At 35.6% G+C, this 22,189-nt stretch overlaps 1 protein-coding gene across 1 annotated transcript in view; it reads left to right on the top strand.

The window, feature by feature from the left end:
* LOC140169610 (uncharacterized) overlaps nt 1–20,333 on the top strand; it is a 42,781-nt gene extending 22,448 nt beyond the window's left edge. Inside the window, exons 3-11 of the mRNA XM_072192875.1 lie at nt 140–601; nt 8,878–9,189; nt 9,815–9,901; nt 11,792–12,037; nt 15,132–15,320; nt 16,084–16,159; nt 16,525–16,607; nt 17,032–17,268; nt 19,794–20,333. Coding sequence (XP_072048976.1) covers nt 140–601; nt 8,878–9,189; nt 9,815–9,901; nt 11,792–12,037; nt 15,132–15,320; nt 16,084–16,159; nt 16,525–16,607; nt 17,032–17,252 — 1,676 coding nt within the window. The 3' untranslated portion in view covers nt 17,253–17,268; nt 19,794–20,333. The remainder of the gene's footprint in view (nt 1–139; nt 602–8,877; nt 9,190–9,814; nt 9,902–11,791; nt 12,038–15,131; nt 15,321–16,083; nt 16,160–16,524; nt 16,608–17,031; nt 17,269–19,793) is intronic.
* Nucleotides 20,334–22,189: the final 1,856 nt, after the last annotated feature.

The following is a 22,189-nucleotide window of genomic DNA, read 5'->3' as shown; positions in this document are numbered from 1 at the left end:
TTTATATTTCGAACATCAACAATTAAATAAATCAAACTTCAAATAATTTGATTTGTTACACTGTTTGTTAATTGATTTCAAAATTGCAATGAACATGTTAAAAATGAAAGCAGGGTGTTTGTTTTATATGTATTTGCAGTTTGCACGCCAGGTAACCAAATATCAGTTTCGGGATGCACACCGTGTGATCCTGGATCATACCAACCCCTGTCAGGAATACATTTATCGTGTATTGATTGTGAGCCGGGATCCTACCAAGCCAATGCTGGTGCCGACTTTTGTGATAGTTGTCAACCAGGTACATACCAGCCTGATTCTGCTGCTTCCAAATGTCTTGAATGCCAACCTGGCTCTTACCAGCCTAATTCCGCAGCGAGTGAATGTTCACCATGTGCACCTGGGAAATATGCATCTAATTCTGGTTTTGCTGTGTGTCTTGATTGTAATCCCGGGACCTTTCAATCAAACACATGGTCTACTGATTGCGAATTGTGTGATGTTGGCTACTATCAAGATTCGGAATGCGGCACTGAATGTATCCAATGTCCAGCAGCTATGTCAACGCTTACAACAGGTTCCAATTCTGCTGAGTTGTGTCTGGGTGAGTAATCGTGTTTTTTTGTACGGACCCCAAGTCAAGTGGGATGGCATCAGAGAAGATTTATAGGCGATCCCATGATACTAGTGAAACATCCGGGTACTTGAGAACCAGTCTACTAGACATTTCAATTGAATGAACACAGCTGCTAGCTGTCAACAGCGTGGTGATTCTCTGCGTACACTGTGTGATGAACGCCCGCGTGTGCGTAACGCAGAAGTGAATCAAACCTTGCCAACTCACTCATGATTAGTATTTTCATTATTGTATCCATGATCATGCGTTCGCGCTGTACTTTGAAATACGCGACGTACGAAATCGGTCGCATCGCGTAAACGACTACGTGTTTACAAAACTACGAGGGGGATGTCCGCAATTGCGAATTTTGAAAGATGTAAAGAATTAACTGAAGAAGAATAAATGCTGAAACTATAAAACTAAATAATAATAGCACTTGTTATACTAAATTACTTTTATCAGCTAAACGATATCTATTTTAAACAAATTGCTTCCCGGAATGTTTGAGATAGATTTCATATCTTGCGATTTAACGCATTTGAACAGAGTGCTGGCTTAATTGTAGATTTTGTTTAACTGACATAATTTTAAAACTGTCCGCTATTTTCATGTCAATTTCGCTACTACTATGCTCAAAACTATCTGTAAATCTAATGTTATATGTGAGCCAATCAAGCAAAATGAGGACAATATCGCTAAAGTTGTTTTGAACTTTGAGCCCAGTTACCATTCATATTCTTTATGTTTACCTGTACAGCCTGTCTCAAAAAAATTGTGCAAGTGAAAAGCGCCCTCTGTGGCAATTAGAAAATACCGTTGTCACATAATGCTTACATCAACGTCAAGGGCATAGTCTTAGCTCTCCAATCCCGTTTAGTCTGTTCAATTTGCTTGTTTTAATCTCGAGATATGCTTAGTTAACAACGAAAGGGTAAAATCACAATTGTGCCACTTTTACTAGGGAAGAGGGCTGTACGACGTACATGTAAATCAATGATAGCATCAAGTTTATCAAGAGTTCCTTCGTGAAATCAAAAGAATGCATCAATTACACAACAATACAAAATTGTTTTTAGTGTTTTATCATGATAAAGGTATAATGATTCTGTTTTCCCACTTAAATATTTCACATTCTGCTGTAAAATTAAATACATGTGCATGTCAATGATTTTACCATGGTAAATACTGTTCTCTTTGTCATTCAAGACATGTTAAAAGACAAACAAATATTGCACACTTATAGGTTAATGAACTTAGACAAGTTCATGAAATTTGACAAATTAATTAATGAAATTAGACAAAATAATACACGCACGCTGGTGTTGATGCGTCTGATGCACGGGCCCCGAAGGGGGGGTGTCATTAGACGTACAGCCATATACCCTAGTAAAAGTGGCACAATTGTGATTTTACCCTTTTGTTGTTAACTAAACATATATCGAGATTAAAAAGGGCAAATTGAACAGAACAAACGGTATTTGAGAGCTAAGACTGTGCCCTTGACGTTGATGTAAGCATCATGTCACAACGGTATTTTCTAATTGCCAAAGAGGGCGCTTTTCACTTGCACAATTTTTTTGAGACAGGCTGTATACAAGCTTGCCTTTCTTATGACGTGTCACTTCTTGGCAGTTACATCAAAAAGTATGAAAAATTACTTTTAACGATGCTGTCCTCAATCTAATGATATACAGTTAAAGTGTATGTAGCTGGGATGAAAAGCCGACGATCAATTGAAAATTTGATCTTTCATATTGAAGATATACATTTTTTACCAAACATCCTTATTTTTTTTTGGTGTTTTGAGGGAAAAATCCATATCTTTAATACATAATACAAAGGTCGAAATTGTCAATTGATTGTCGGCTATTCATCCCAGCTACATACACTTTAAGTACATATCATAAGTTTTATAACGTTTCCTAGGACTGTTAAATATCAAAAATGTCAATTTTTAATCAGTTGCTATAAAATGCGTATTTTCTCACGATTTTGTTTTTTTAATCGTGAGAAAATACGCATATTTATATAGTAGGGTTGGACACTGTCAAAAATTGCCCAATTTGTGTTTATTACAATATTCGCCTATTTTGGAGCTAAAAAGTGAAAATTGCCCTTAAAATGACGCCTTGTTGCCTTAATATACAAGTTGGTATTTAAAAATAAATTATATCATAAAAAAGCACTATCCTTGTTATATCTACAAACGAAGTTGTGTTTAGAGATTTGTTTTTTAAATATCAATTTCGGGGCTGGCAACACTGCAAGTTTTTCAAATTTTAAAAATGCCATTTTTTACCGATTTTGGCGATACGAAAAACTAACTTTCCCGCTCACCTAGGATTTTGTCGTTATGGTTATTGGTAGAACATACCTTGCCCCCAACATATATAATAAGAACAGCTTGGGGAAATTTATTTCTCTAAGGAAGGTGTTGCCAGAAAAACATACATTTTGTAAAAATTCAAAATTCTCATAAAAGTAACATTTGCTGCAATTTGCCCTAGATTTAGCACATGTGATGTAATGAGTTGTATGTAGAGTCATTTTATCATCATGGTCAACGATTCTGAATGTTTGGAAACAATAAATGCAGTTTAATTTTTAACTTGCATTGTTGCCAGATGCCTAAACTATGAAAAATAGGACAAGTTTTTATGTATGATAAACAATTTCTTGGATAATGCATCTAAAATACAATTAAATTATAATAAATTATGATATGACCCCTGAAACTATTTGTTTGAAGATTTGATACGGCGCCGAAGACTACAGCTGTGCCATAATAAAACTGAAGCCCTGTTTCCAGACGAAAATTTGTATGTTGTTACAAGGAATTCAAAGTAATTTTATCATCAAGGGACCCACATAGAGGAATACGACATCGATCGTGAGCCAATCTGCATTCTGTTGCCTGTAAAAGCCGAAGATCAGAATGAAACTCTGAAACGACCATGAACAGATATTTTTCTTAATTTCTTGGTAAACTTAAAACGTATTAAAAACGCCAACTTGCAGTCACAAAATATATAATATTAGTAAATCACCAAAGCGAATGGTAACGAAGGTATGCGGGAACGAACTGCATTAACGATAACAAAGTATGTGCCCAAAATTTGTCTTTGGCATGTCGCTTTTTTGAAATATCACCAAAAATGTTAAATTTTGGAAAAACACCCCAAAATTTAGAACAAACACGAACCTTCCAAAATAAATACATATTCACACTCGGCGGCCCAGTCAGTACCTGCTGCTGTGACTTGGGGTAACTCGTTGCTTCCCCTCTTCAGATACCTGTACTTCAAGTATACCGCGCCCTCCTTAACAGTGTCTGTTAGGTTAGAGTTATTGGAATGGCTCTAAAGTATTCAACACTTCAGCGTGCTTTCATAGTGAAGAATTACTGGTTGACATGAAGCTATGGAGAAGTGCAGAGAAGATTTAGAAGACAGTTTCCAAGAGCATGCAAACATGATTTCAAAACGTTTCAAAATGTTTCAAAATTTGATACGGGCAGTTACAGAATGGATCTATCCCAGGTGTTAAGCTCATTTAAGATCACGGGGCTTCACCTCACACTGTCAGAGTCGTAAGGCAGAAACTTCGGGAACTATCTTCCTAAAAGTACGTGTACTGTGCAATTATATGTAGACTGAAGTGAGAAAAATATTGAGATCATGTATGCAATAAATAGTTCAAGCAGTGAACCTATTTATCTTGTGATGTGTAAGTAAAACAATGCGTAAGTCCATCTTCGCGTTTAGCTCCGAGATGCATCAACCTATTATCTTCAGATTATTAGAACAATAAGTTAACATATCCCCCTTTCTATTTGTTTTAGCTTACTTTACTTTACTTTTGTCCTCCGCTTGTTCCTCTCAGAGTCGCGGGGAAATTATGGGACTTCAGTCTTGGGCTGCATGGGTAGCATATGTCAGGTTGGTGTTGTGCCTTGTCGGGATTTCCTTGACCCCCTCAATCCATCTTCTTCTTGGTTTTCCTACAGGCTTGGTACCGGACAGTTTGCTGTTGTAGGTCTGCAGGGCTGGTTGATTTGTGGGCATGCGCATAAGATGACCAAACCATTTGATGCGATGGCTTTCAATCTGGTCTAGCATAGGCTTGGTTCCAGCCATGTCTCTGATGACTTCATTCCTGATTTTGTCCCGTCTTGTCTTGTTTACAGCTTTTCCTAGGCATTTCATTTCACAGGTGGTGATCTTTCGTTCAGTCTTTTTTGTTCATAGCCCATGTTTGTGCCTGGTAGCAGAGAGTCGGAGTATAGATTGCGTTGATGATTGTTCTTTTTGCATCCATTGGCACGGCTGGGTGGGAAAGTATAGGCACAAGCATGAAGGTGATGTTGTTGGCTTTCTGGCATCTAGTTTCAATTCGGGTTGTGTTGTCAATCTTGATGTCCAAGGTCTTTTGGGATCGGCTGATCAGTATGGTTTCTGTCAATGGGATGCATATGGTCATGCCATACTTCTGGCAGGTTGCGTGCAGTCTGTTTGTGTGGTTTTGTAAGCTATTAAAGGCTGTCGTGTATGATGAGACATTGATCATCTGCAAAAAGTAGTTCATTGAGAACTTCTTCGTCTAGATTTGCTTCTTGGGTGATCCTGTCCATAAAATGAGGAACAGGAGAGGCGAGAGGACGCATCCTTGTCGGACACCTGACTTCCAGGAAACACTTGGTGAGTCCTGTCCTTGTCCTGACATCTACAGAGGCTGCCCCTGTAGATGGCTCTCACACTGTCCAGCAGTTGCCCTTTTACACAGTAGTCTTCTAGCACAGTCCAGAGTAGATCTCTGTTTACTCGATCAAACGCCTTTTCTTGGTCTATGAATATAGTGTACATATCTTGGTTGTACTCAATACTCCTTTCACACAGCTGTCTCAGAGCAAATAGGGCATCAGTGCACCCTCTGTTCGTCCTGAACCCAAACTGCGCTTCACTCAGCTGATGTTCAACAACTGGTCTTATTCGTTTCTCTAAGATCTTTGCATAAATCTTCCCAGTATGACTGAGTAGAGAGATTCCTCTATATTTGCTACAGTCTCTTTTACTCCTTTTTTTTCCTTCCAGATGGGGACAATTATTGCACGTTGCCAGTCATCGGGTACAGCTCGCTCCTCCCAAGCCCTGTTGAACACTCTTGTCAGCCATTTGACTCCTGTATCTCCACAAGCAAGTATGGCTTCTGTTGTGATGTCATCAATTCCAGCTGCCTTGATTTGGGGACTGGTTTTAATAGCATTTCTGACTTCATCCTGTTTTAGCAATTTTATATTTTTATATACTTTTGAAAATGTCACATATCCCGGTACCAACCATTTTGATACACCCTGTACATCTAGAATGTCTTGTTAAACTCAACGTTATGTTCTGGGAACTCTTTTTGATCAATACCTGGTGATATAATCATGATAATGTGTATTGATAAGATATGATTGGCCAATTCTTTTTCCAACTTTTCAGCAATATCTGAAATGAATATGGCATCTGGCAACACTATGTTAAACATTCACAACTGACAAACAGATAGGTTAAAGGGGTCATATCGTAATTTATTATAATTTAATTGTATTTTAGATGCATCATCAAAGAAATTGTTTATCATACATAAAAACTTGTCATATTTTTTATAGTTTAGGTATCTGGCACACTGCATTAAAATTAAAGTTTCGAAACATAGAGAATAGATGTCCATGATGATAATGTGACTCTACATACAATTCATTACATCACATGTACTAAATTCGGGGCAAATTAGAAAAAAAACTCCTTTTATGAAAATATGGTGCCTAGGGTTAACCAGAATTGTATTGAAAACACAGGGTGCACAGGGTAAACCATAACTTTTCGGCATCTGACAACACTGTATGATGAACATTTTTGCTTCCAAACATTCAGAACAGGTGAAAATTATGATAAAATGATTTATAATAATAAACTGTAACTGGATTGACTAGATTGATACATGAAAACTTGACCTATTTGGGCTGTTTTGCGTAATGTAGCTTTCATAATTTTGGGCATCTGGCAACACCGCATTAAAATTAAACTTCATTTATTGTTTCCAAACATTCAGAATCGTGGACCATGATGATAAAATGACTCTACATGCAACTCATTACATCACATCACATGTGCTAAATCTAGGGCAAAATCCTGCAAATTTTCTTTTTATGAGAATTTTGAATTTTTACAAAATGTATGTTTTTCTGGCAACACCTTCCTTAGAGAAATAAATTTCCCCAAGCTGTTCTTATTATATATGTTGGGGGCAAGGTATGTTCTACCAATAACCATAACGAAAAAATCCTAGGTGAGCGCAAAAATTAATTTTTCGTATCGCCAAAATCGGTAAAAAATGGCATTTTTCAAATTTGAAAAACTTGCAGTGTTGCCAGGTCCGAAATCGGTATTTAAAAAACGAATCTCTAAACACAACTTTGTTTGTAGATAGAACAAGGATAGGGCTTTTTTATGATACCATTTATTTTTAAATACCAACTTGTATATGAAGGCAAGGAGGCGGCTTTTTAAGGGCAATTTTCACTTTTTTAGCTCCAAAATAGGCGAAAATGGTAAAAAACACAAATCGGGCCGTTGCCATTGCAACGGACTTCAGCTGAATTTTCGAAATGCATTTTTGTAACCTCCAACCAAAGTCCTTTCACCTCAGCAAGAAAAAATTTTTTGAGCGTGGCCAACCCTACTAAATAACATTCTTTGTACTGGGCTCTGTCTCCAGAACACATATGTTTCTTATGTTTCTTTGTGATCAAGATCCAGACCGTGACAAGATCAGGTCGTATTAAACAGCATCAGGTCGCTGCTTGCTTATACTGTACTAATAATAATGACATTCACCCTGCACACTAACGAAGTCAAAATTGCAGATATAGATGTGTTGTGATCCTTTTTCTACAAAACCAGGAACATGGCAAATATCAAAAAAAGATTAGGAAATAAGCTTGAGAATTTGACTTTTGTTATACTATGTATACAAGAAATTGTACAGGGTGTCCCAGAAAAAAATTACCGGACGAATGAATTTGGACGTAAGTCGAGAAAGAAAAATCAGAATCCAAAAATCTAAACATCAGCGTGTAGCCCATCTTATTCTGCATCTTATACGTTATACTGATTGCGAAGAAATGAGCGATTACATAACGCATGCGTCAATTTACTTCATACCAAGAAAGATAATTCAACATAATGCGCACTGTGAAATCCTGTTCGTTCTTTTTAAACAATCTATTTCTTGCAAAACATTTAATTAGGTTTTGTTCACGATATTGAAAATGAAAGCTTGCATGTAAGATGATGCTCGGTACTAAATATCTTTTGTCGTTAATGTTGATATTAATGTCGCATAAAGAATTATTGCATAAAAGAATTCCAGCTGGCTTAAATAATTTTTCATGCACATTAAAGTTTTTGAAATATTTTGAAGAAAATGTAATGCAAGGTTTAAATCTTTTAAAACTTCAACATTAATGTGGCATGGTATCAAAAATCACACCAAAAATTCTTGGCTCAAATGTTATTTGGAAAGTTAAAATATAACATATTTGCACAACCTAAATAATTGAAGTTAGAAAGCTTCCAATTGCAGAAATCCAAGTTTTCTCGGACAAACTCTTATCCATCTTCAGTAAAAGCATGAACAACATAACACCGTTGGATTATAAAATAGATAATGTGGACTAAATTTACTGAGATTAACTTTCTTTAGGAAGCGGTGAGCGAGTATGAAAAAAGCGCCTGTGATCAAAATTGGAATGAACTACATTGATGCGCGCATTATGTAATCATTAATTGCTTCACAACCAGTCAAAGGAATCAAATACAATTTTCGTATGTGATGCACAGTAAAATATGTTATGCGCTACATTTTAAATTATTTTTCTGATTCTGATGTGTACTTCTCGACTTACTTTCAATTTTATTCACACGGTATTTTTTTCTGGGACACCCTGTATAATTTGTCAAGTGTCCTTTTGATATTGCTGTTAATACACGGCACTAAGTGGTTACTAAAATTCAATCGGCAATTATTGATTTAATATTCCCCCTTTCCTAAATATTCGTGTGCTTTCATTTGTAATATAGATATGACATCCTATAAAAATTAGAAATTTCACAATTATTATGGTATGCATCTTTTTGAGGCCTTCATCTCTGCCACAATATTGCGGATTTGATGAATGGGTCATACATTGTGTGCAATTCAATTTTTTTCCACAGCGTATTGTCAGCCAGGCGAGAGTTCGTCAACTGGGCTAGCTCCTTGTACTCCATGTGAACCAGGATCGGCTCAGTCTAGTCCAGGTTCACTTAACTGTGATCTGTGCCAAGCAGGTACATACCAACCGAGTGATAATCAGGCATTATGTCTTCAATGTGATCCAGGATCGTACCAACCAAACGTAGGAAGTACTGAGTGCATTCCCTGTCGAAAGGGTTTCTATCAAAGCGCAGGTGCACAAGTTGGCTGTGATCGCTGTCCATCAGGGACGTCTACAGCAGCAACAGGCTCAATTTTCGCTGATTGCAGAGGTAAATAAACATCTCAAAAAAAGTAATAACCCCCCTTAAATAATGACCATTATTCAAAAACGGGCGGTTGTATTACAAATCTGTAAAATGCGTTTGAAGCAGAATATCTTTCTGCACATTTTGACACCTCATTTGTAGCAATTTGAAAGTTGCAGTAAATTGTATTGATTTTGTATTCAGTATAATGGAAGGAAATCTGTGTAATGATATCTGAGTGTTTTTGTATTGTATGTAAGTGCAACTTTCAAATCTGGACCTTACTACGTTAAATTGACAGGTGTTTTATTGTTTTCTGGGCTATCGTATCAAATGAGGTGTCAAAATACGCAGAAATAAATTCTGCTTCCAACGCATTTTACAGATTTGTAATACAATCGCTCATTTTTGAATAATGGCCATTATTTAAGGGGGGCTAGTTACTTTTTTCAGATGTTTATGTAAAGTGTGTATATAAAGCATGTTAAGTATATACATTTTGAATTGAGAAAAATTAATATTTTTATCTAGTCACCCTTGTTCCTAGGACCCCTTACATGAACACCAACGGGAGTGATCTATACCTTGGGCACAATATTTTCCCCTTATAGTCAGACTGTCAATATAGTGTTGTAATTTCTATTTACAGAGTGTCAATATACTGATGACAGAAATGAATTAGACAATGACCAAGACGGCCAAGGAGATGCTTGTGATGACGACGACGATAACGATGGTAAATTATTTAATTTGCCGTAAAAACTCGATACTTAGCACATGTGCTTACTATCGATCGATTTTAAAACATGCAAACATGAAGAGCCAAATCATCAATACGAACAAGTAGACCTGCAAATGTGTGTCTCAACCACATTAGCTCAGTTGGTAAACCCCCGGACTTTGGTACAATTTCATGTTTTCAAAAGCGCTCGATAGTAAGCACATTATGCTAACTATCGAGTTTTAAAGGTGTGTCTTTAGACCTATACAGACCAGTTCTAACTTTAAACCTGGCTTAACTATGGAGATGAGATTTTTTCTCTGTTATTCTTAACAAAACCATTTAATAATAAGCTACATGTATGTCAAAAAGTTAAGTCTCTGCAGGACTAATAGTTAGACCTGGTCTAACTTGTTTTGTGCATACGGACACAGTGTTTGATTACTGATTCTACACCAGGTTATTGCTACACACTTCTTCAGTAGACACTTAATGCTTGGAGGAATAAATTAAAGTCACATTTCTAAAGGCAATTTCAAGGCCAACAGATTGTGGTCAAACTTGATGAGGTCAGCATGTTATTTAAGGATACGATACATGATTTACCGACAAGTGACTCATTTCGGAATGCGATCATGAATTTTGAAGAAAAAAAGTTTCCACAGGCTTCGTTGGGACTCGAACCAGCGATTCTAAACTTCCTTCGATTACGCGTCTAGCGCTTTACCGCTCGGCCACCGTGGCAGTTGAGCGGATGAGTGTAATGATAAAAGATAAATCTCATAATGCCATCTTTAGCCTTTTGTTTACTAAAAAAGACGCGTTTTGTAAAGATAGATTAGCCGTTTTATGCATAAATAGCACGAACGTTTGGGAAAGGTTTCAAACAAATAATAAAGACATTGATGTGACGATGAAAGTCGGGAATTATCTGCGTCGCAGTGTTCTGTTTTGGTTTTAGGAATTTGACCTTAAAATTTCATGACATTATCATTCGAAATCAACAAAAGATATTTCAACACTATATGTCCTCATTCTTTCTCTAGAATGTTTTTTACATGTATGTGAAATAGCTTCAACAATGGTTCGCTGCATAATGGTAAAAATAGCCTTGACCTAAAAAAAGGGCGAGAGGTACCATATTTACGGATTCAGGCTAAATTTAAAATTGATATAAAATGTTTGTTTTTTGTTCTTTTATAAAAATTAATTTTGTCGTATAAAGAAAGTGTATCTGGCGTGAATTACACCACAGTTTTTATTCCTCTTTTACTTCTTCGAATATTTTTGTTAATGATAGAGTGAATCCCCTGGCCCTCTATAATTACGCACAAAAGATCGAGTCCCCTTAAAGGGACATTGGGAGGTTTCACAGAAACGTGAAACTCATAATATTTCTCTTATTTTCAATATTACAGATTGTTGTCTCAAATATATCAAAACAAGGGAATGTTTTCTAATTTGATTTTTTTTTTACGAAATCTCTAAGACCCATTTTAAGCATGTTAAGGGTCGTAACATGTGAAATGTCATTTTAATGTGGACATCGGTTGTTATACTAATCAATATTCTACTTGACCTTTGCTTTACAGATTTTAAGGCATTATCCTCAAAGTCAAATGAAATAGATCAAAATGTCATCCAAAGCTTGTATCTCTTGAAAATATGGTATTGGTAATTTTAAGGTAACAGATGTCATTCAAAAGTTACATTATGAACTATTGATTGATTTCGTAGAACTTGTTTAATGTAGATACATTTTACACCCATTAGCAAGTTGATCGGCCATAGTAGGGCCTACCATACATAAAAAATCATGTTTATAAGATATCATACATGTAGGTTATTGTAAGCTTAGTGATCTACATACATCTTTGCCTTGATTTTGTTGTTGTTGTACTTTAGGTGTTAGTGACGAACCTGATGTGTGTCCGTTTATCCCCAATGCCAACCAAGAAGACCGTGATAGGGATGGAGTCGGTGACGCGTGCGATAATTGCCCAATTGACATAAATAATGTCCAAGCCGACGCTGACAATGACAACGTCGGTGATGCATGTGATAATTGTGTAAATGATGAAAATCCAGATCAATCTAATTCAGACGGGGATAGATATGGGGATGCGTGTGATAATTGTCCCGGCGTACAAGGTGAGTAAAACAATAGTCAGGATTAGATTTTCGCACGTGACTGCGATACTTGATGTCGATTTGATGTGATTCAAGAGTGCTGATTGGTTACAGCAGTCAAATTAACATTACACGTTCACCTATTGCGTCCACATCCACGTGCAAATCTAATCATGTCTACTCTTGATTCCAGAAAAATACAGCATTATTTTTTTGGAATTAAAAAAAAAAATTATCTTTTTGCCAAATGAAGTACCCAACATTGATTGGAGGGGCATCCTAATTAATCCTTCAGTTTGATCTAATTGGCAATAAAAGTGCAGCAATTTTGTCTAGCATTGTAGGATCGAAAGCTCAAGCCTGTGGATTTTGTCTATTCTTTAACTTGAAAAACATTTATTTCATTTTGTCATGTTCTGTTTCTCATATCATACTTACATGAATTGCCTTTACAATATTTCATTTACATGTAAAAGATAAAATGAACATTTCTTATGTACAACACTTATGATACAATTTATGATATTATATGAGCTACTTTAGTTGAATTGCATGTACTGTAAATTGACCGTTCCCTTATACTAGTGACACCCGAACAATTAAGACAATTAATTTGTTACTCCTGGTGTATAGCCATGAAACACGTGTCATTATGTAATTCCGGGTAGCCTTAGAAACAACCCTGGATAAAAGGGTTGGAATGAAATTAGTACGGTATTGTAAATGAGCTCCAGTTCCCCGATCAATGTTGAATCCTGACATGACATTTTGTTCATGTGCGCTCAGTAGTACCCAACATTGATTGGAGGGGCAGGGGGAGGTATTGATTGAGGGTAAGGTTTAGACTTTAGAAGAAAGCGCCATTTTATCACTCTAAAAACAACGAAATTATGGCCACTACAAGCTGCACATTCTATTTTTTTATCAACCTATTTTGTCTAGCATCGTAGGATTGAAAGCTCAGGCCATTAATCAAATTTGAATTTAACTACATAGGCTATTTTTTTGTGGATATGAAGTTTCTAACATATCCTTTTAACTTGACGTAATAATTATATAGGGTCCACAACTTATAAGTTCCCCCTAAATACTTTTTAAATAAATCAAAAAATATTTGACGAAATGCAAACGTGTAAAAAGGTATGGGTGCCTTATTTTGTTTTACACATATGGACCCAATTATAGTCACAATGGTTCATTATGTAATAAAAATGTCTTTAAAAGGAATAGGGCGGGCAAATGAAAAATTGTCAAGAGAAATGAAAGAATGTGTAAGTCAAGTTCACAATTAAAAACAGGGAAAATATGACACAACATCGATTTCCAATGGGGGAATAACACAAAACGTATAAACAAAGTTAAAAGAGTTTTTAGCTTTATTCGTTTATACGTTTGTTATTCCCCTATTGGAGGCTGTGTCATATTTTCCTTGATTTTAATCTTATCTATTGCTTATCTGTTGTTCTCTGCTGGTCAGTTGGAACAGATTTTCCCTGTTTTTATATTAACCCTTGACATCATAACAGAAGACGTTTTATGTTAACATTTTATATAAAACATTGTTATAAAACTTTTGTAGATAATAGTTATTTAAAACATTTTCGTAATCATACCTAGAGTTTGTTTTTTATCATCAGATAGAAAGACTTCTGCTCATCTTCTCTGGTGAGACAACATGGCTGGGGTATCTTTCCATATCAAAGTTTAAAAATCTGTCATATCAATTTCCTCAATATGTTGTTTTGATACAACTTATGAGGGGAAAAGTTTGATTTTACAATATTTCGATATTATTTTTTAACTTTGTAACTTTATTATGATTAACATAACTGTATTTCAAAGCGTCAAAATATATCATTATTTTGTCCCAACAAAAATAATCCAGGGAATAAAATATTCATTCATCATATGTTTATTTATTTTATTCAACCTGGGCCATTTCTACTGGTGCACATGCATTCTAATAATTTGTCTATAATACCTTATACAAGCTTCAGCAAGCACTATTTGTCACAAGATTTGAAAAGTAAATAGCCTACTGAACACGATGCACATACAAGCTGCATTTAAGTACATGCCGAAGCTATCAGTATAAAATGATATATATGACCTTCACGATGCTATTAATTTAGCCCAAAGATTAGGAAAACTAGCAAAACTGGTGAACTGGTACTGTTCAAATAAAAACATCTGCAAATCTTGCTGCAATTTCCAAATAGTATTTCTATTACTAAAATAATTATTTTTGTTATTTCTTTTAATACAAACCCATTACTGCCTATGATGACTTTATCGTATTACTTACATATCAAAATCAAGTAATAATTACAAAACTCGCCGTAAACTATCACCTCTGTGGGTGTTTGGGATATAACTGGCACGAATATTTTCTCAACACTGCGGCATGTGAGAAAGTAGGTCAATAGTCAGAGAATACAGGGCGGCTGCGGCACGACGCACCCGCCCAAAAAGAGTGTTAAAAGTTGCATCTGAGTCCATAGGAGTCAACTCTCAAACAATACAGTAGGGGTCGTCTATATTCATGTGTTTGTTAAAGAAAACCTGACTGCTATGGACTCAGGTGCAACTTTTAAAACGGCCTCTTTTCTTACACAATTAACCATTGTGATTGAACGCAATCATGTGTGACGCTATAAATTGGTTCACATGTGGAAACAAACAGCGCTATATACAAAACTTTTACATTTTCACATTTCGTAAAATATTTATTTTAAAAAATATTAGGGGGGAACTTATAAGTTGTGGCAGCTATATTTTGGCCTATACATCATACCTGTGTGCTATCTCTTGTGATTTTTTTCATATGTGTACCCTTTTTGTTGCTTTGAAGGTAGGTATTGTCGACACTCGTCATGTTTGTGTGAAGGTCATGTATTTCGAGTTCAAAGCACTTACGCATTAGCATTCTTGTATTACAAATTAAGCTACATACCGTATTAGATAAATAATAAGTTTCCAAAAGGATTGTTCGGTTAAAGCAAACAACAGCCTTGAGTGAAAAAAATGATACTTGCCTTGGGTTTTTGTTTAATTTACCACTTTAAAAAGATAAAAATAATTAAATTGACTCATATTTTTGACTCGTCTTTATTAGACGTATTAGACGATCCTGATACTGATAATGATGGTATATGGGACGGATGTGACAACTGTCCGGATAATCCTAACCCGAATCAGGAAGACACGGATGGCGATGGGCTGGGAGATCAATGTGACAATTGCCCATTAAATAAGAACCCTTCTCAGGAGGATGGCGATTTCGATAACGTCGGTGATATATGTGGTAAGATGATTTACATGTACATGTCAACTGTACATTCTTTAAATTAACTCCTCACAAATGAATAGAATCTATTTAAATTTGACAAGTATTCCGAGGGGGACATAACAGAATCTTGTCAAAATGAAATGGGTAATCTTGACAAATAATGAGTTTGAGATCCTGTCAATTTGAATAGTTACTTGTTAGAATTAAACAGCAACTATAAGATTGTTGGCTCAAAGTGATAATATACCTAATCAAAATGTATATCTCATCAAAACTAATACTCACGGGATCAGAAATAAATTCATATTAAAAAAAATAGTACGAAATTATAGTGTATTGTCCTTTACAACGATGTTTACACAACCACTCACCCCATACCCCACCCCCTATGCATATATATCCATTTAACTATCGACCTCGGGTGACCTCAGGTCAATTGACTTCACGTAAACAATTATGTTGAAATAAAAGCTGATTCAAAATGAAGTACGCTCTCGTTTGTACGAAATCTATAACATCCACAATTCAAAAACATTATATAGTGCAGCGTTTGAAAAATACAACCGAAAGAATATATCATACCTATAATCGAGTGGTATTCGAAAGTCGGTAAAAGGAGATCGCATATATTGTATTTTGCCAATAATTCCCAATCTTTAGGTTCTTTTAGATCTATTTTATTACTTCACCAACAAAACTATTAATTTATATTCTGAACGTTGCTTGTTTTTAAGAATGATTAACAAACACGTTTGTTCTCACTCTATGATTCATGCAGACATTTGCCCGCCAAATTTCTGTCGTAATGGTGGTACGTGTGTCAGTAACACTGAAAAGGATACTGCAATTTGTCAGTAAGTATATTGGGCATTGGCATTTTAATGTATAATTTACTCATTCCTTATGTGTCATTTTTACTTGATGGCAGCTTTTTACTCAAAATATGGGTTTCTATAAATTTAGGGTAACCATTGATTGCATTATGGCTTTCGTCAATCACATTGCGAGTGTATGGCATACAGTAATTCATTACTCGCGTTCAGCGAATCGTGGAAAGCGCTTCATGGGGCAGTATATATAATTTCGAATAACGCAAAAATCGTGTCGATTGGTATCACACAGGTTCACTTATTTACGAATATGAAACAATGTAATCTGATTATGTCAACTGTGCTTTATTATATTATAATTATTATTATTAAAACCTGGTTCTTTTTAGATGTTCAGATGGTTTTGGTGGTACTCTATGTAATGACATTGTTCCAGATGATGGTGGTGATGATGGTGGCGGCGCCAGACCAGGTAAATAATGACGGATACATTGTGATTTTATTTGTTTAATTTCTTTTTTTTTCATTGATTTTCATTTTTGTCAGTCAAAAGCAGGATGATCCGCTCAAAAACATCATCAACACTTTTTCTTCACCATGGAGATTTTCCCAGTAAACACAACGCTATTTTAACACATTATAAACGTGTTGCAAACGTGTTTGGTTTTGGTGAAATTTTTCATCATTAATGTCCGTGTATACAAATGAAATGAAGGTGTTTTAGAACATTTTTATATAATGAAAATACTGTTCAGTATACTGATTTCATCCAAGCGAACACAAACCTTTAAAAAAAAATACCCGCATGCCGGGAAGTCTCAAATTCAATTTTTACCAAATCTGTAGTTTCCTGGATTAGGTGTATAGTTGCTAACTCTGCACCAATATTTTTTCAGGACTCAGTGACACTTCCATTGCTGTTATCAGCATGTCGTGTGTTATAGTCGTTGTGGTCGGTCTGGCGGCCATATTGGTTTTTCTGCGCATGTTACTTACTGCATCACGTGGGATCAAAACATCTGGTATAAATGCTCCACAAATGTCACCATTCAGTAATACTCCGAGAAGCAGAGCGTATTATTATAACGGACGCGTAAACCTATACCCAGGGATTTAGCCATTAATGCTATAAAGTAAGTATGCTAATCTTTTCCAATTAAAGAGTTTTGGGAAAAGATTTGAGGACATTGAATCTCGATCATTGTACGAAATAAGGGCTGTGCAATAATTATGAGCCCCCCCCGCGGGCAAATTTCCAAACGGCTCGCCAAAATTGCTTGCCCCCCCTCTCGGCCCTCCAAAATCGCTTGCCCCCCCCTCTCGGCCTGCCAAAATTCTTTGCCCCCCCCTTGAACATGCCAAACTTTTGGATCCCAAATTGCAAACCTTAAATCGTCTAGATGTATATTGCGAGCGCAGCGAGCAGGAAAATTTGCATATTTAAGCGTATCCGTACTGTTTTCCTAAGCCTTTTTAGAGCGTTTTATTAAAAAGGCGCCCATGAATGCGTGCCAAAAATCGCTTGCCCCCCCTCTCGGATTGCCAAAATTGCTTGCCCCCCCCTTTCGGTTCGCCAAAAGTTCCCCCCCAATTTTACCCTCCCCACAGGGCTCATAATTATTGCACAGCCCCTAAGGAGTGGTACCATGCAAAATTTGGAAAATATCAAATTACCTTGGGCTATATCGAAAGGTAATGGTTGATAGTAACCAGTATATCTCACCAGCATTGTTTTAAATCGTTCATCAAATACGAACAATGCACACAAAAATAGAAATTGAAATGGGATCAACGTAATACTTGGAGGAGGAAAAGATTCTAATGATTAACTTATGTCTATAAAGTGGAAACTCATTGTGCGGAATTCAGATTTTACTTCTTGTTATCAGGAGTTCGTGTTATCCAATTCTAGTAACATGTGAAATGTATGCGTGGGAATGTAAAACATATACTTCTTGTTATGCGGAACTTCATGTTAAGAGGGTTCGTGTTAACGAGTTACCACTGTAGTATCTTATTTTCTTAATGAATAACACAATGCATCAAATAATTAATAACAAGCAGGTCATATTGAAAAATTCCTCTAAAAGGTTTACATGTAAAATTTGGACAAAATTAATAAATGTATGCATTTTATCCAAATATCCCAACAATACTCCTGGCAAGATTCAAGATAGTATGATGCAACTTTAATGGATATTCAATAGTAATGTGACACATTATTTTTCGTAGTAAATATGAAGTTTCGATTACTTTCAAAGAAAAGGTGTTGTAATATTGACATTTTGAGGTAACAAGTGGTTGCAAATCACAAAACATGAAATATCTGAACTTAAGTCACTCTTTAATTCAAATTACAGCCGGGTGAAGTGAAATGAACAAAGTTTACTTAGAGTATGTTACTTTTTAAGGGATCGGAAAGAGACGTATAAAAAAATAAAAAAGACGTATAAACTTGTTCTCTACAATCAAGTTTTCTCACCAATTAAATATCCCAATGAGAGAAACGTTGGTGTGTTGGGTTTAGCTTTACATTAATTTTTATATGTTTATACAAATTGTCAGAATCCGTTTGAAAATCCTTCGTTTTCATCCTTTTTACGCACCATGTTCATAAGACCCGAAACGCGTTCCATGTTATTTATGTTATTCAAATGTGTGCCCCGTATAAAACCACGCCAAGTGATTGCTTTGTCCTTTTTTGTATTGTGTTACAAATCGATCAAAGAAATAGTGTCACCATTTATGAGAACTAAATGCAGTACTGATTAAATTTTAGAAGCTCGTTTTGGGGGAACATTGTGGAGAATCTTACATGACATAAAAGTATTTTTTTATATTATCGATTTCTCCACTACGGTTAATTTAGACATCTAACTACCTACATTATTTCTCAACATTCTGGCACTTGCTATTTCATTTTCACTCTAAATTGGAGCTAGTTTTGCAAAATAAGAGGTTTTTCGCCATCGGTGCGTCCAAAATTTCAGAGCGATATGCTTGTTTATTCTAATTAGCTAACGCAATTGTAATTATGTAGCCGCTTTGAGATCAAGCAATTGCGTATGTTGATGCTTTCTCCTTTTCCTTTACCCCTTTTCCTTTCGTTTTCCCTTTCCTTCTTTCTTTCTTTCTTTCTTTCTTTCTTTCTTTCTTTCTTTCATTCTTTTTCTTTCTTCTTTCTTTCTTTTTCTTTCTTTCTTTCTTTCTTTCTTTCTTTCTTTCTTTCTTTCTTTCTTTCTTTCTTTCTTTCTTTCTTTCTTTCTTTCTTTCTCCCTTTCTTTTTTCTTTCTTTCTTTCTTTCTTTCTTTCTTTATTAACTTACGCCCGTCTGGAATCAAAGCATTAAAAAACCCATATAATAACCTTCAACACCATTAGAACATTTGTCCCAATAACATCAGAACCCTCAAAGTCACTATGCTCGTTGCTATAAGGGGCTGTCATTTTCTTCGGAATGGATGTGTCATGCATACACTGGGGTTATAGAGGTTTTTATACCAAAAATAGGAGGTTATATAATTATTAAGGGCTGGTGACTCAAAATTTAATTTTCGCGCGCATTCTTTTAACTTACGATTTGAACCAGGTATGTAACAAATTTCTCTGAAACTATTTCTTGTTTATTTGTCTGTTTCTCTGGCTGTTTCTGTTTTAGGTCGCAAGATGCTGTTTTGATGAACTCTGTTATATATTAGACTATTTATTGATAGATGTTGCTTGTGTTTTGCGGACACGTGTCCTAAATAATATGATAACATTTTTATACAATTTTATGTATAGTTGTGTGACATAATTGTGATACCCTTTTGTACATTTTCCATTAAATTGAGTTATTCGTGGTAAAATCGCTGTATATGAAACAATCACTGTGAGGTTTATCCCTCTCAAATTTGACTTTTAAAATGTATGCCTATATACTTACCAAACCCGTAATTAAAGACCTGAGCGCAAGAAGACCGTAAGTCCACTTGGCCCCTCAACATGTGTAGGCTACACAAAAGTTGCGTATAGTTTCGTATAGTTTGGTGATGTTTTATACATGTTCAGGGGCCAAAACAAATCTTTCACAACCTTTAATGATGTTTTTAACCTGGAACATGTATTAAACATTATAAAACCCTACTCTCTAAATGTGAAAGAGTGAAAAATCACTCAAAAAGAGTGAAATCTCACTCTTTCAAAGAGCCATCTGAGTGACAACTCTTTTAGCTCACTCTCAAGAAAGAGTGAAAAATTCACCCGGAAAAGTGTGAATCAGAAAAGAGCATTTATTTATTTATTTATTCATTTAGGCCTATTTTATATACAAGAATATCACAGCAGTTCATAACAGCTACTATGTGCTTTAAATTGTCGTGAGGCTAGGCCCCAGGTTAGGGTAGGGCCCGGTCTAGGAATATTGAACTGGTCTAAAGCTTAAGCACATACACAATGTGTCGAACTTCAGTGTGGGATGAATGATGAAAAACTATGGATTTAGTGAAGCTAATAGTCAAACTGTTCATTGGTGAGTACACTTAGGTGTAGGACATAACACTTGGCAAATACCATGTTTACGGTCACAGTCTGGAGAAGCGTGATGCGGCATTAACCTACATAAGCTTACATATGCGTACATGTAAACCGGCACTGGGCCGGTAACAAACTGCTCACATATGACTTAAGCTTACTGCCGCCGCGCCGTTGTCTCCAGACCAAGTGTATACTTGCTACGAGTTATGACCTACACATAAATGTAATCACTATTGAGTATGCTGTCTATTTCTTCATCAAATCCGCTTTCTTTTCGCCATTCATTCACACACTGATCGCCATTTTGTTACACAAGTTCAACAAACATCGGCCGATTTTCGGCGCTTCTGATTGGCTGACAGTGAGTGAGATTTTGCGCCACTTTTGAGAGAGTGAGGCTCACTCGAAATCGCGAGTGAAATTATGTGTACTGTTTTCACTCTTTTAGAGCTAAACCCCACTCTTTTAGAGCTAACTTAAATTCACTCTGAAATTCAGAGTGGTTTTTCACTCTTTTACATTTAGAGAGTAAGAAACTATACGTAACTTTAGTATATACATGTTGAAGGGCTTCCTGGGAGAATGGTGTCAAATTGGAATTCAAAAGGGACCACAAATCTGACATTTGTCTTAAATTTGAATTCTTTACCCGAACTAGACATTTTCATGGTTTTTGTTTTGTTTTGATGGTGAAACAACAAGTTTTGGGTGTGAAATGCCCCATGTCTTCCTTGTTACCGCCCCTGCAACTGGTGATGAGTTACTGGTTATACATGGTGTCCACGAAATACTAAGTAACTGTATTGTCGGAAACATTAATTTGTTTGTATTTTGATGCCTGGACAAACCAAACAGTTAATAGTTGACAAGGTTAAGGAATAAAATAGATATCACATAAAAAGAATAAGAAGAATTGTGCGAAAACACTTCATTTTCAACCGTTCACGGAGTCAAATACCAAAGACGACTCATGTCTAGTGATTGGCACTCCTAATGTAGATCATTGATTGATATTTGAATCCGTGGAAAGGTTTGAAACTCTTATATTTAAAGAAAAGTGTAATCAGTGGTCAAAATTCAAAAAGTACCTGATAGCTGATTTATTCCTCAAGCACATCATTTATTTATGGCTTGCGCATAAAAATTCTTTCAGGGACACCATGTATTGTTGCTCGTTATTTCGTTTATCATGATCAAATACACAATATCGTAGTGTGTGTCTAATATATTGTATAAAATTTTAATTATACTTGTATTTAATTAACTGTAAAACATTATTATATATTATAATGAACAATGCAATATTATTGCCTTCAAATTATAAAGATGCATTTCGTTGCATAAAAATTACATTTCATTGCATTCACATAATTTTTGACCGTGTCTATGAGTGCCATGCACTTTAAATTATTATAACTTGTTGTAATTTTCAAACGCAAATGGTAGTAAAAGGTTAGTAAAAGGGTACAACAATAGTATGTATTATGCATGTTACACACATGAGTGAGCGTTTTGCAAACTTAACAAGCCTTACTGGCT

Source organism: Amphiura filiformis, chromosome 14 (assembly GCF_039555335.1).
Source record: "Amphiura filiformis chromosome 14, Afil_fr2py, whole genome shotgun sequence".
Taxonomy (NCBI): domain Eukaryota; kingdom Metazoa; phylum Echinodermata; class Ophiuroidea; order Amphilepidida; family Amphiuridae; genus Amphiura; species Amphiura filiformis.
Note: the sequence above shows the minus strand (reverse complement) of the source record. Positions and strands in the feature narration are given on the sequence as shown.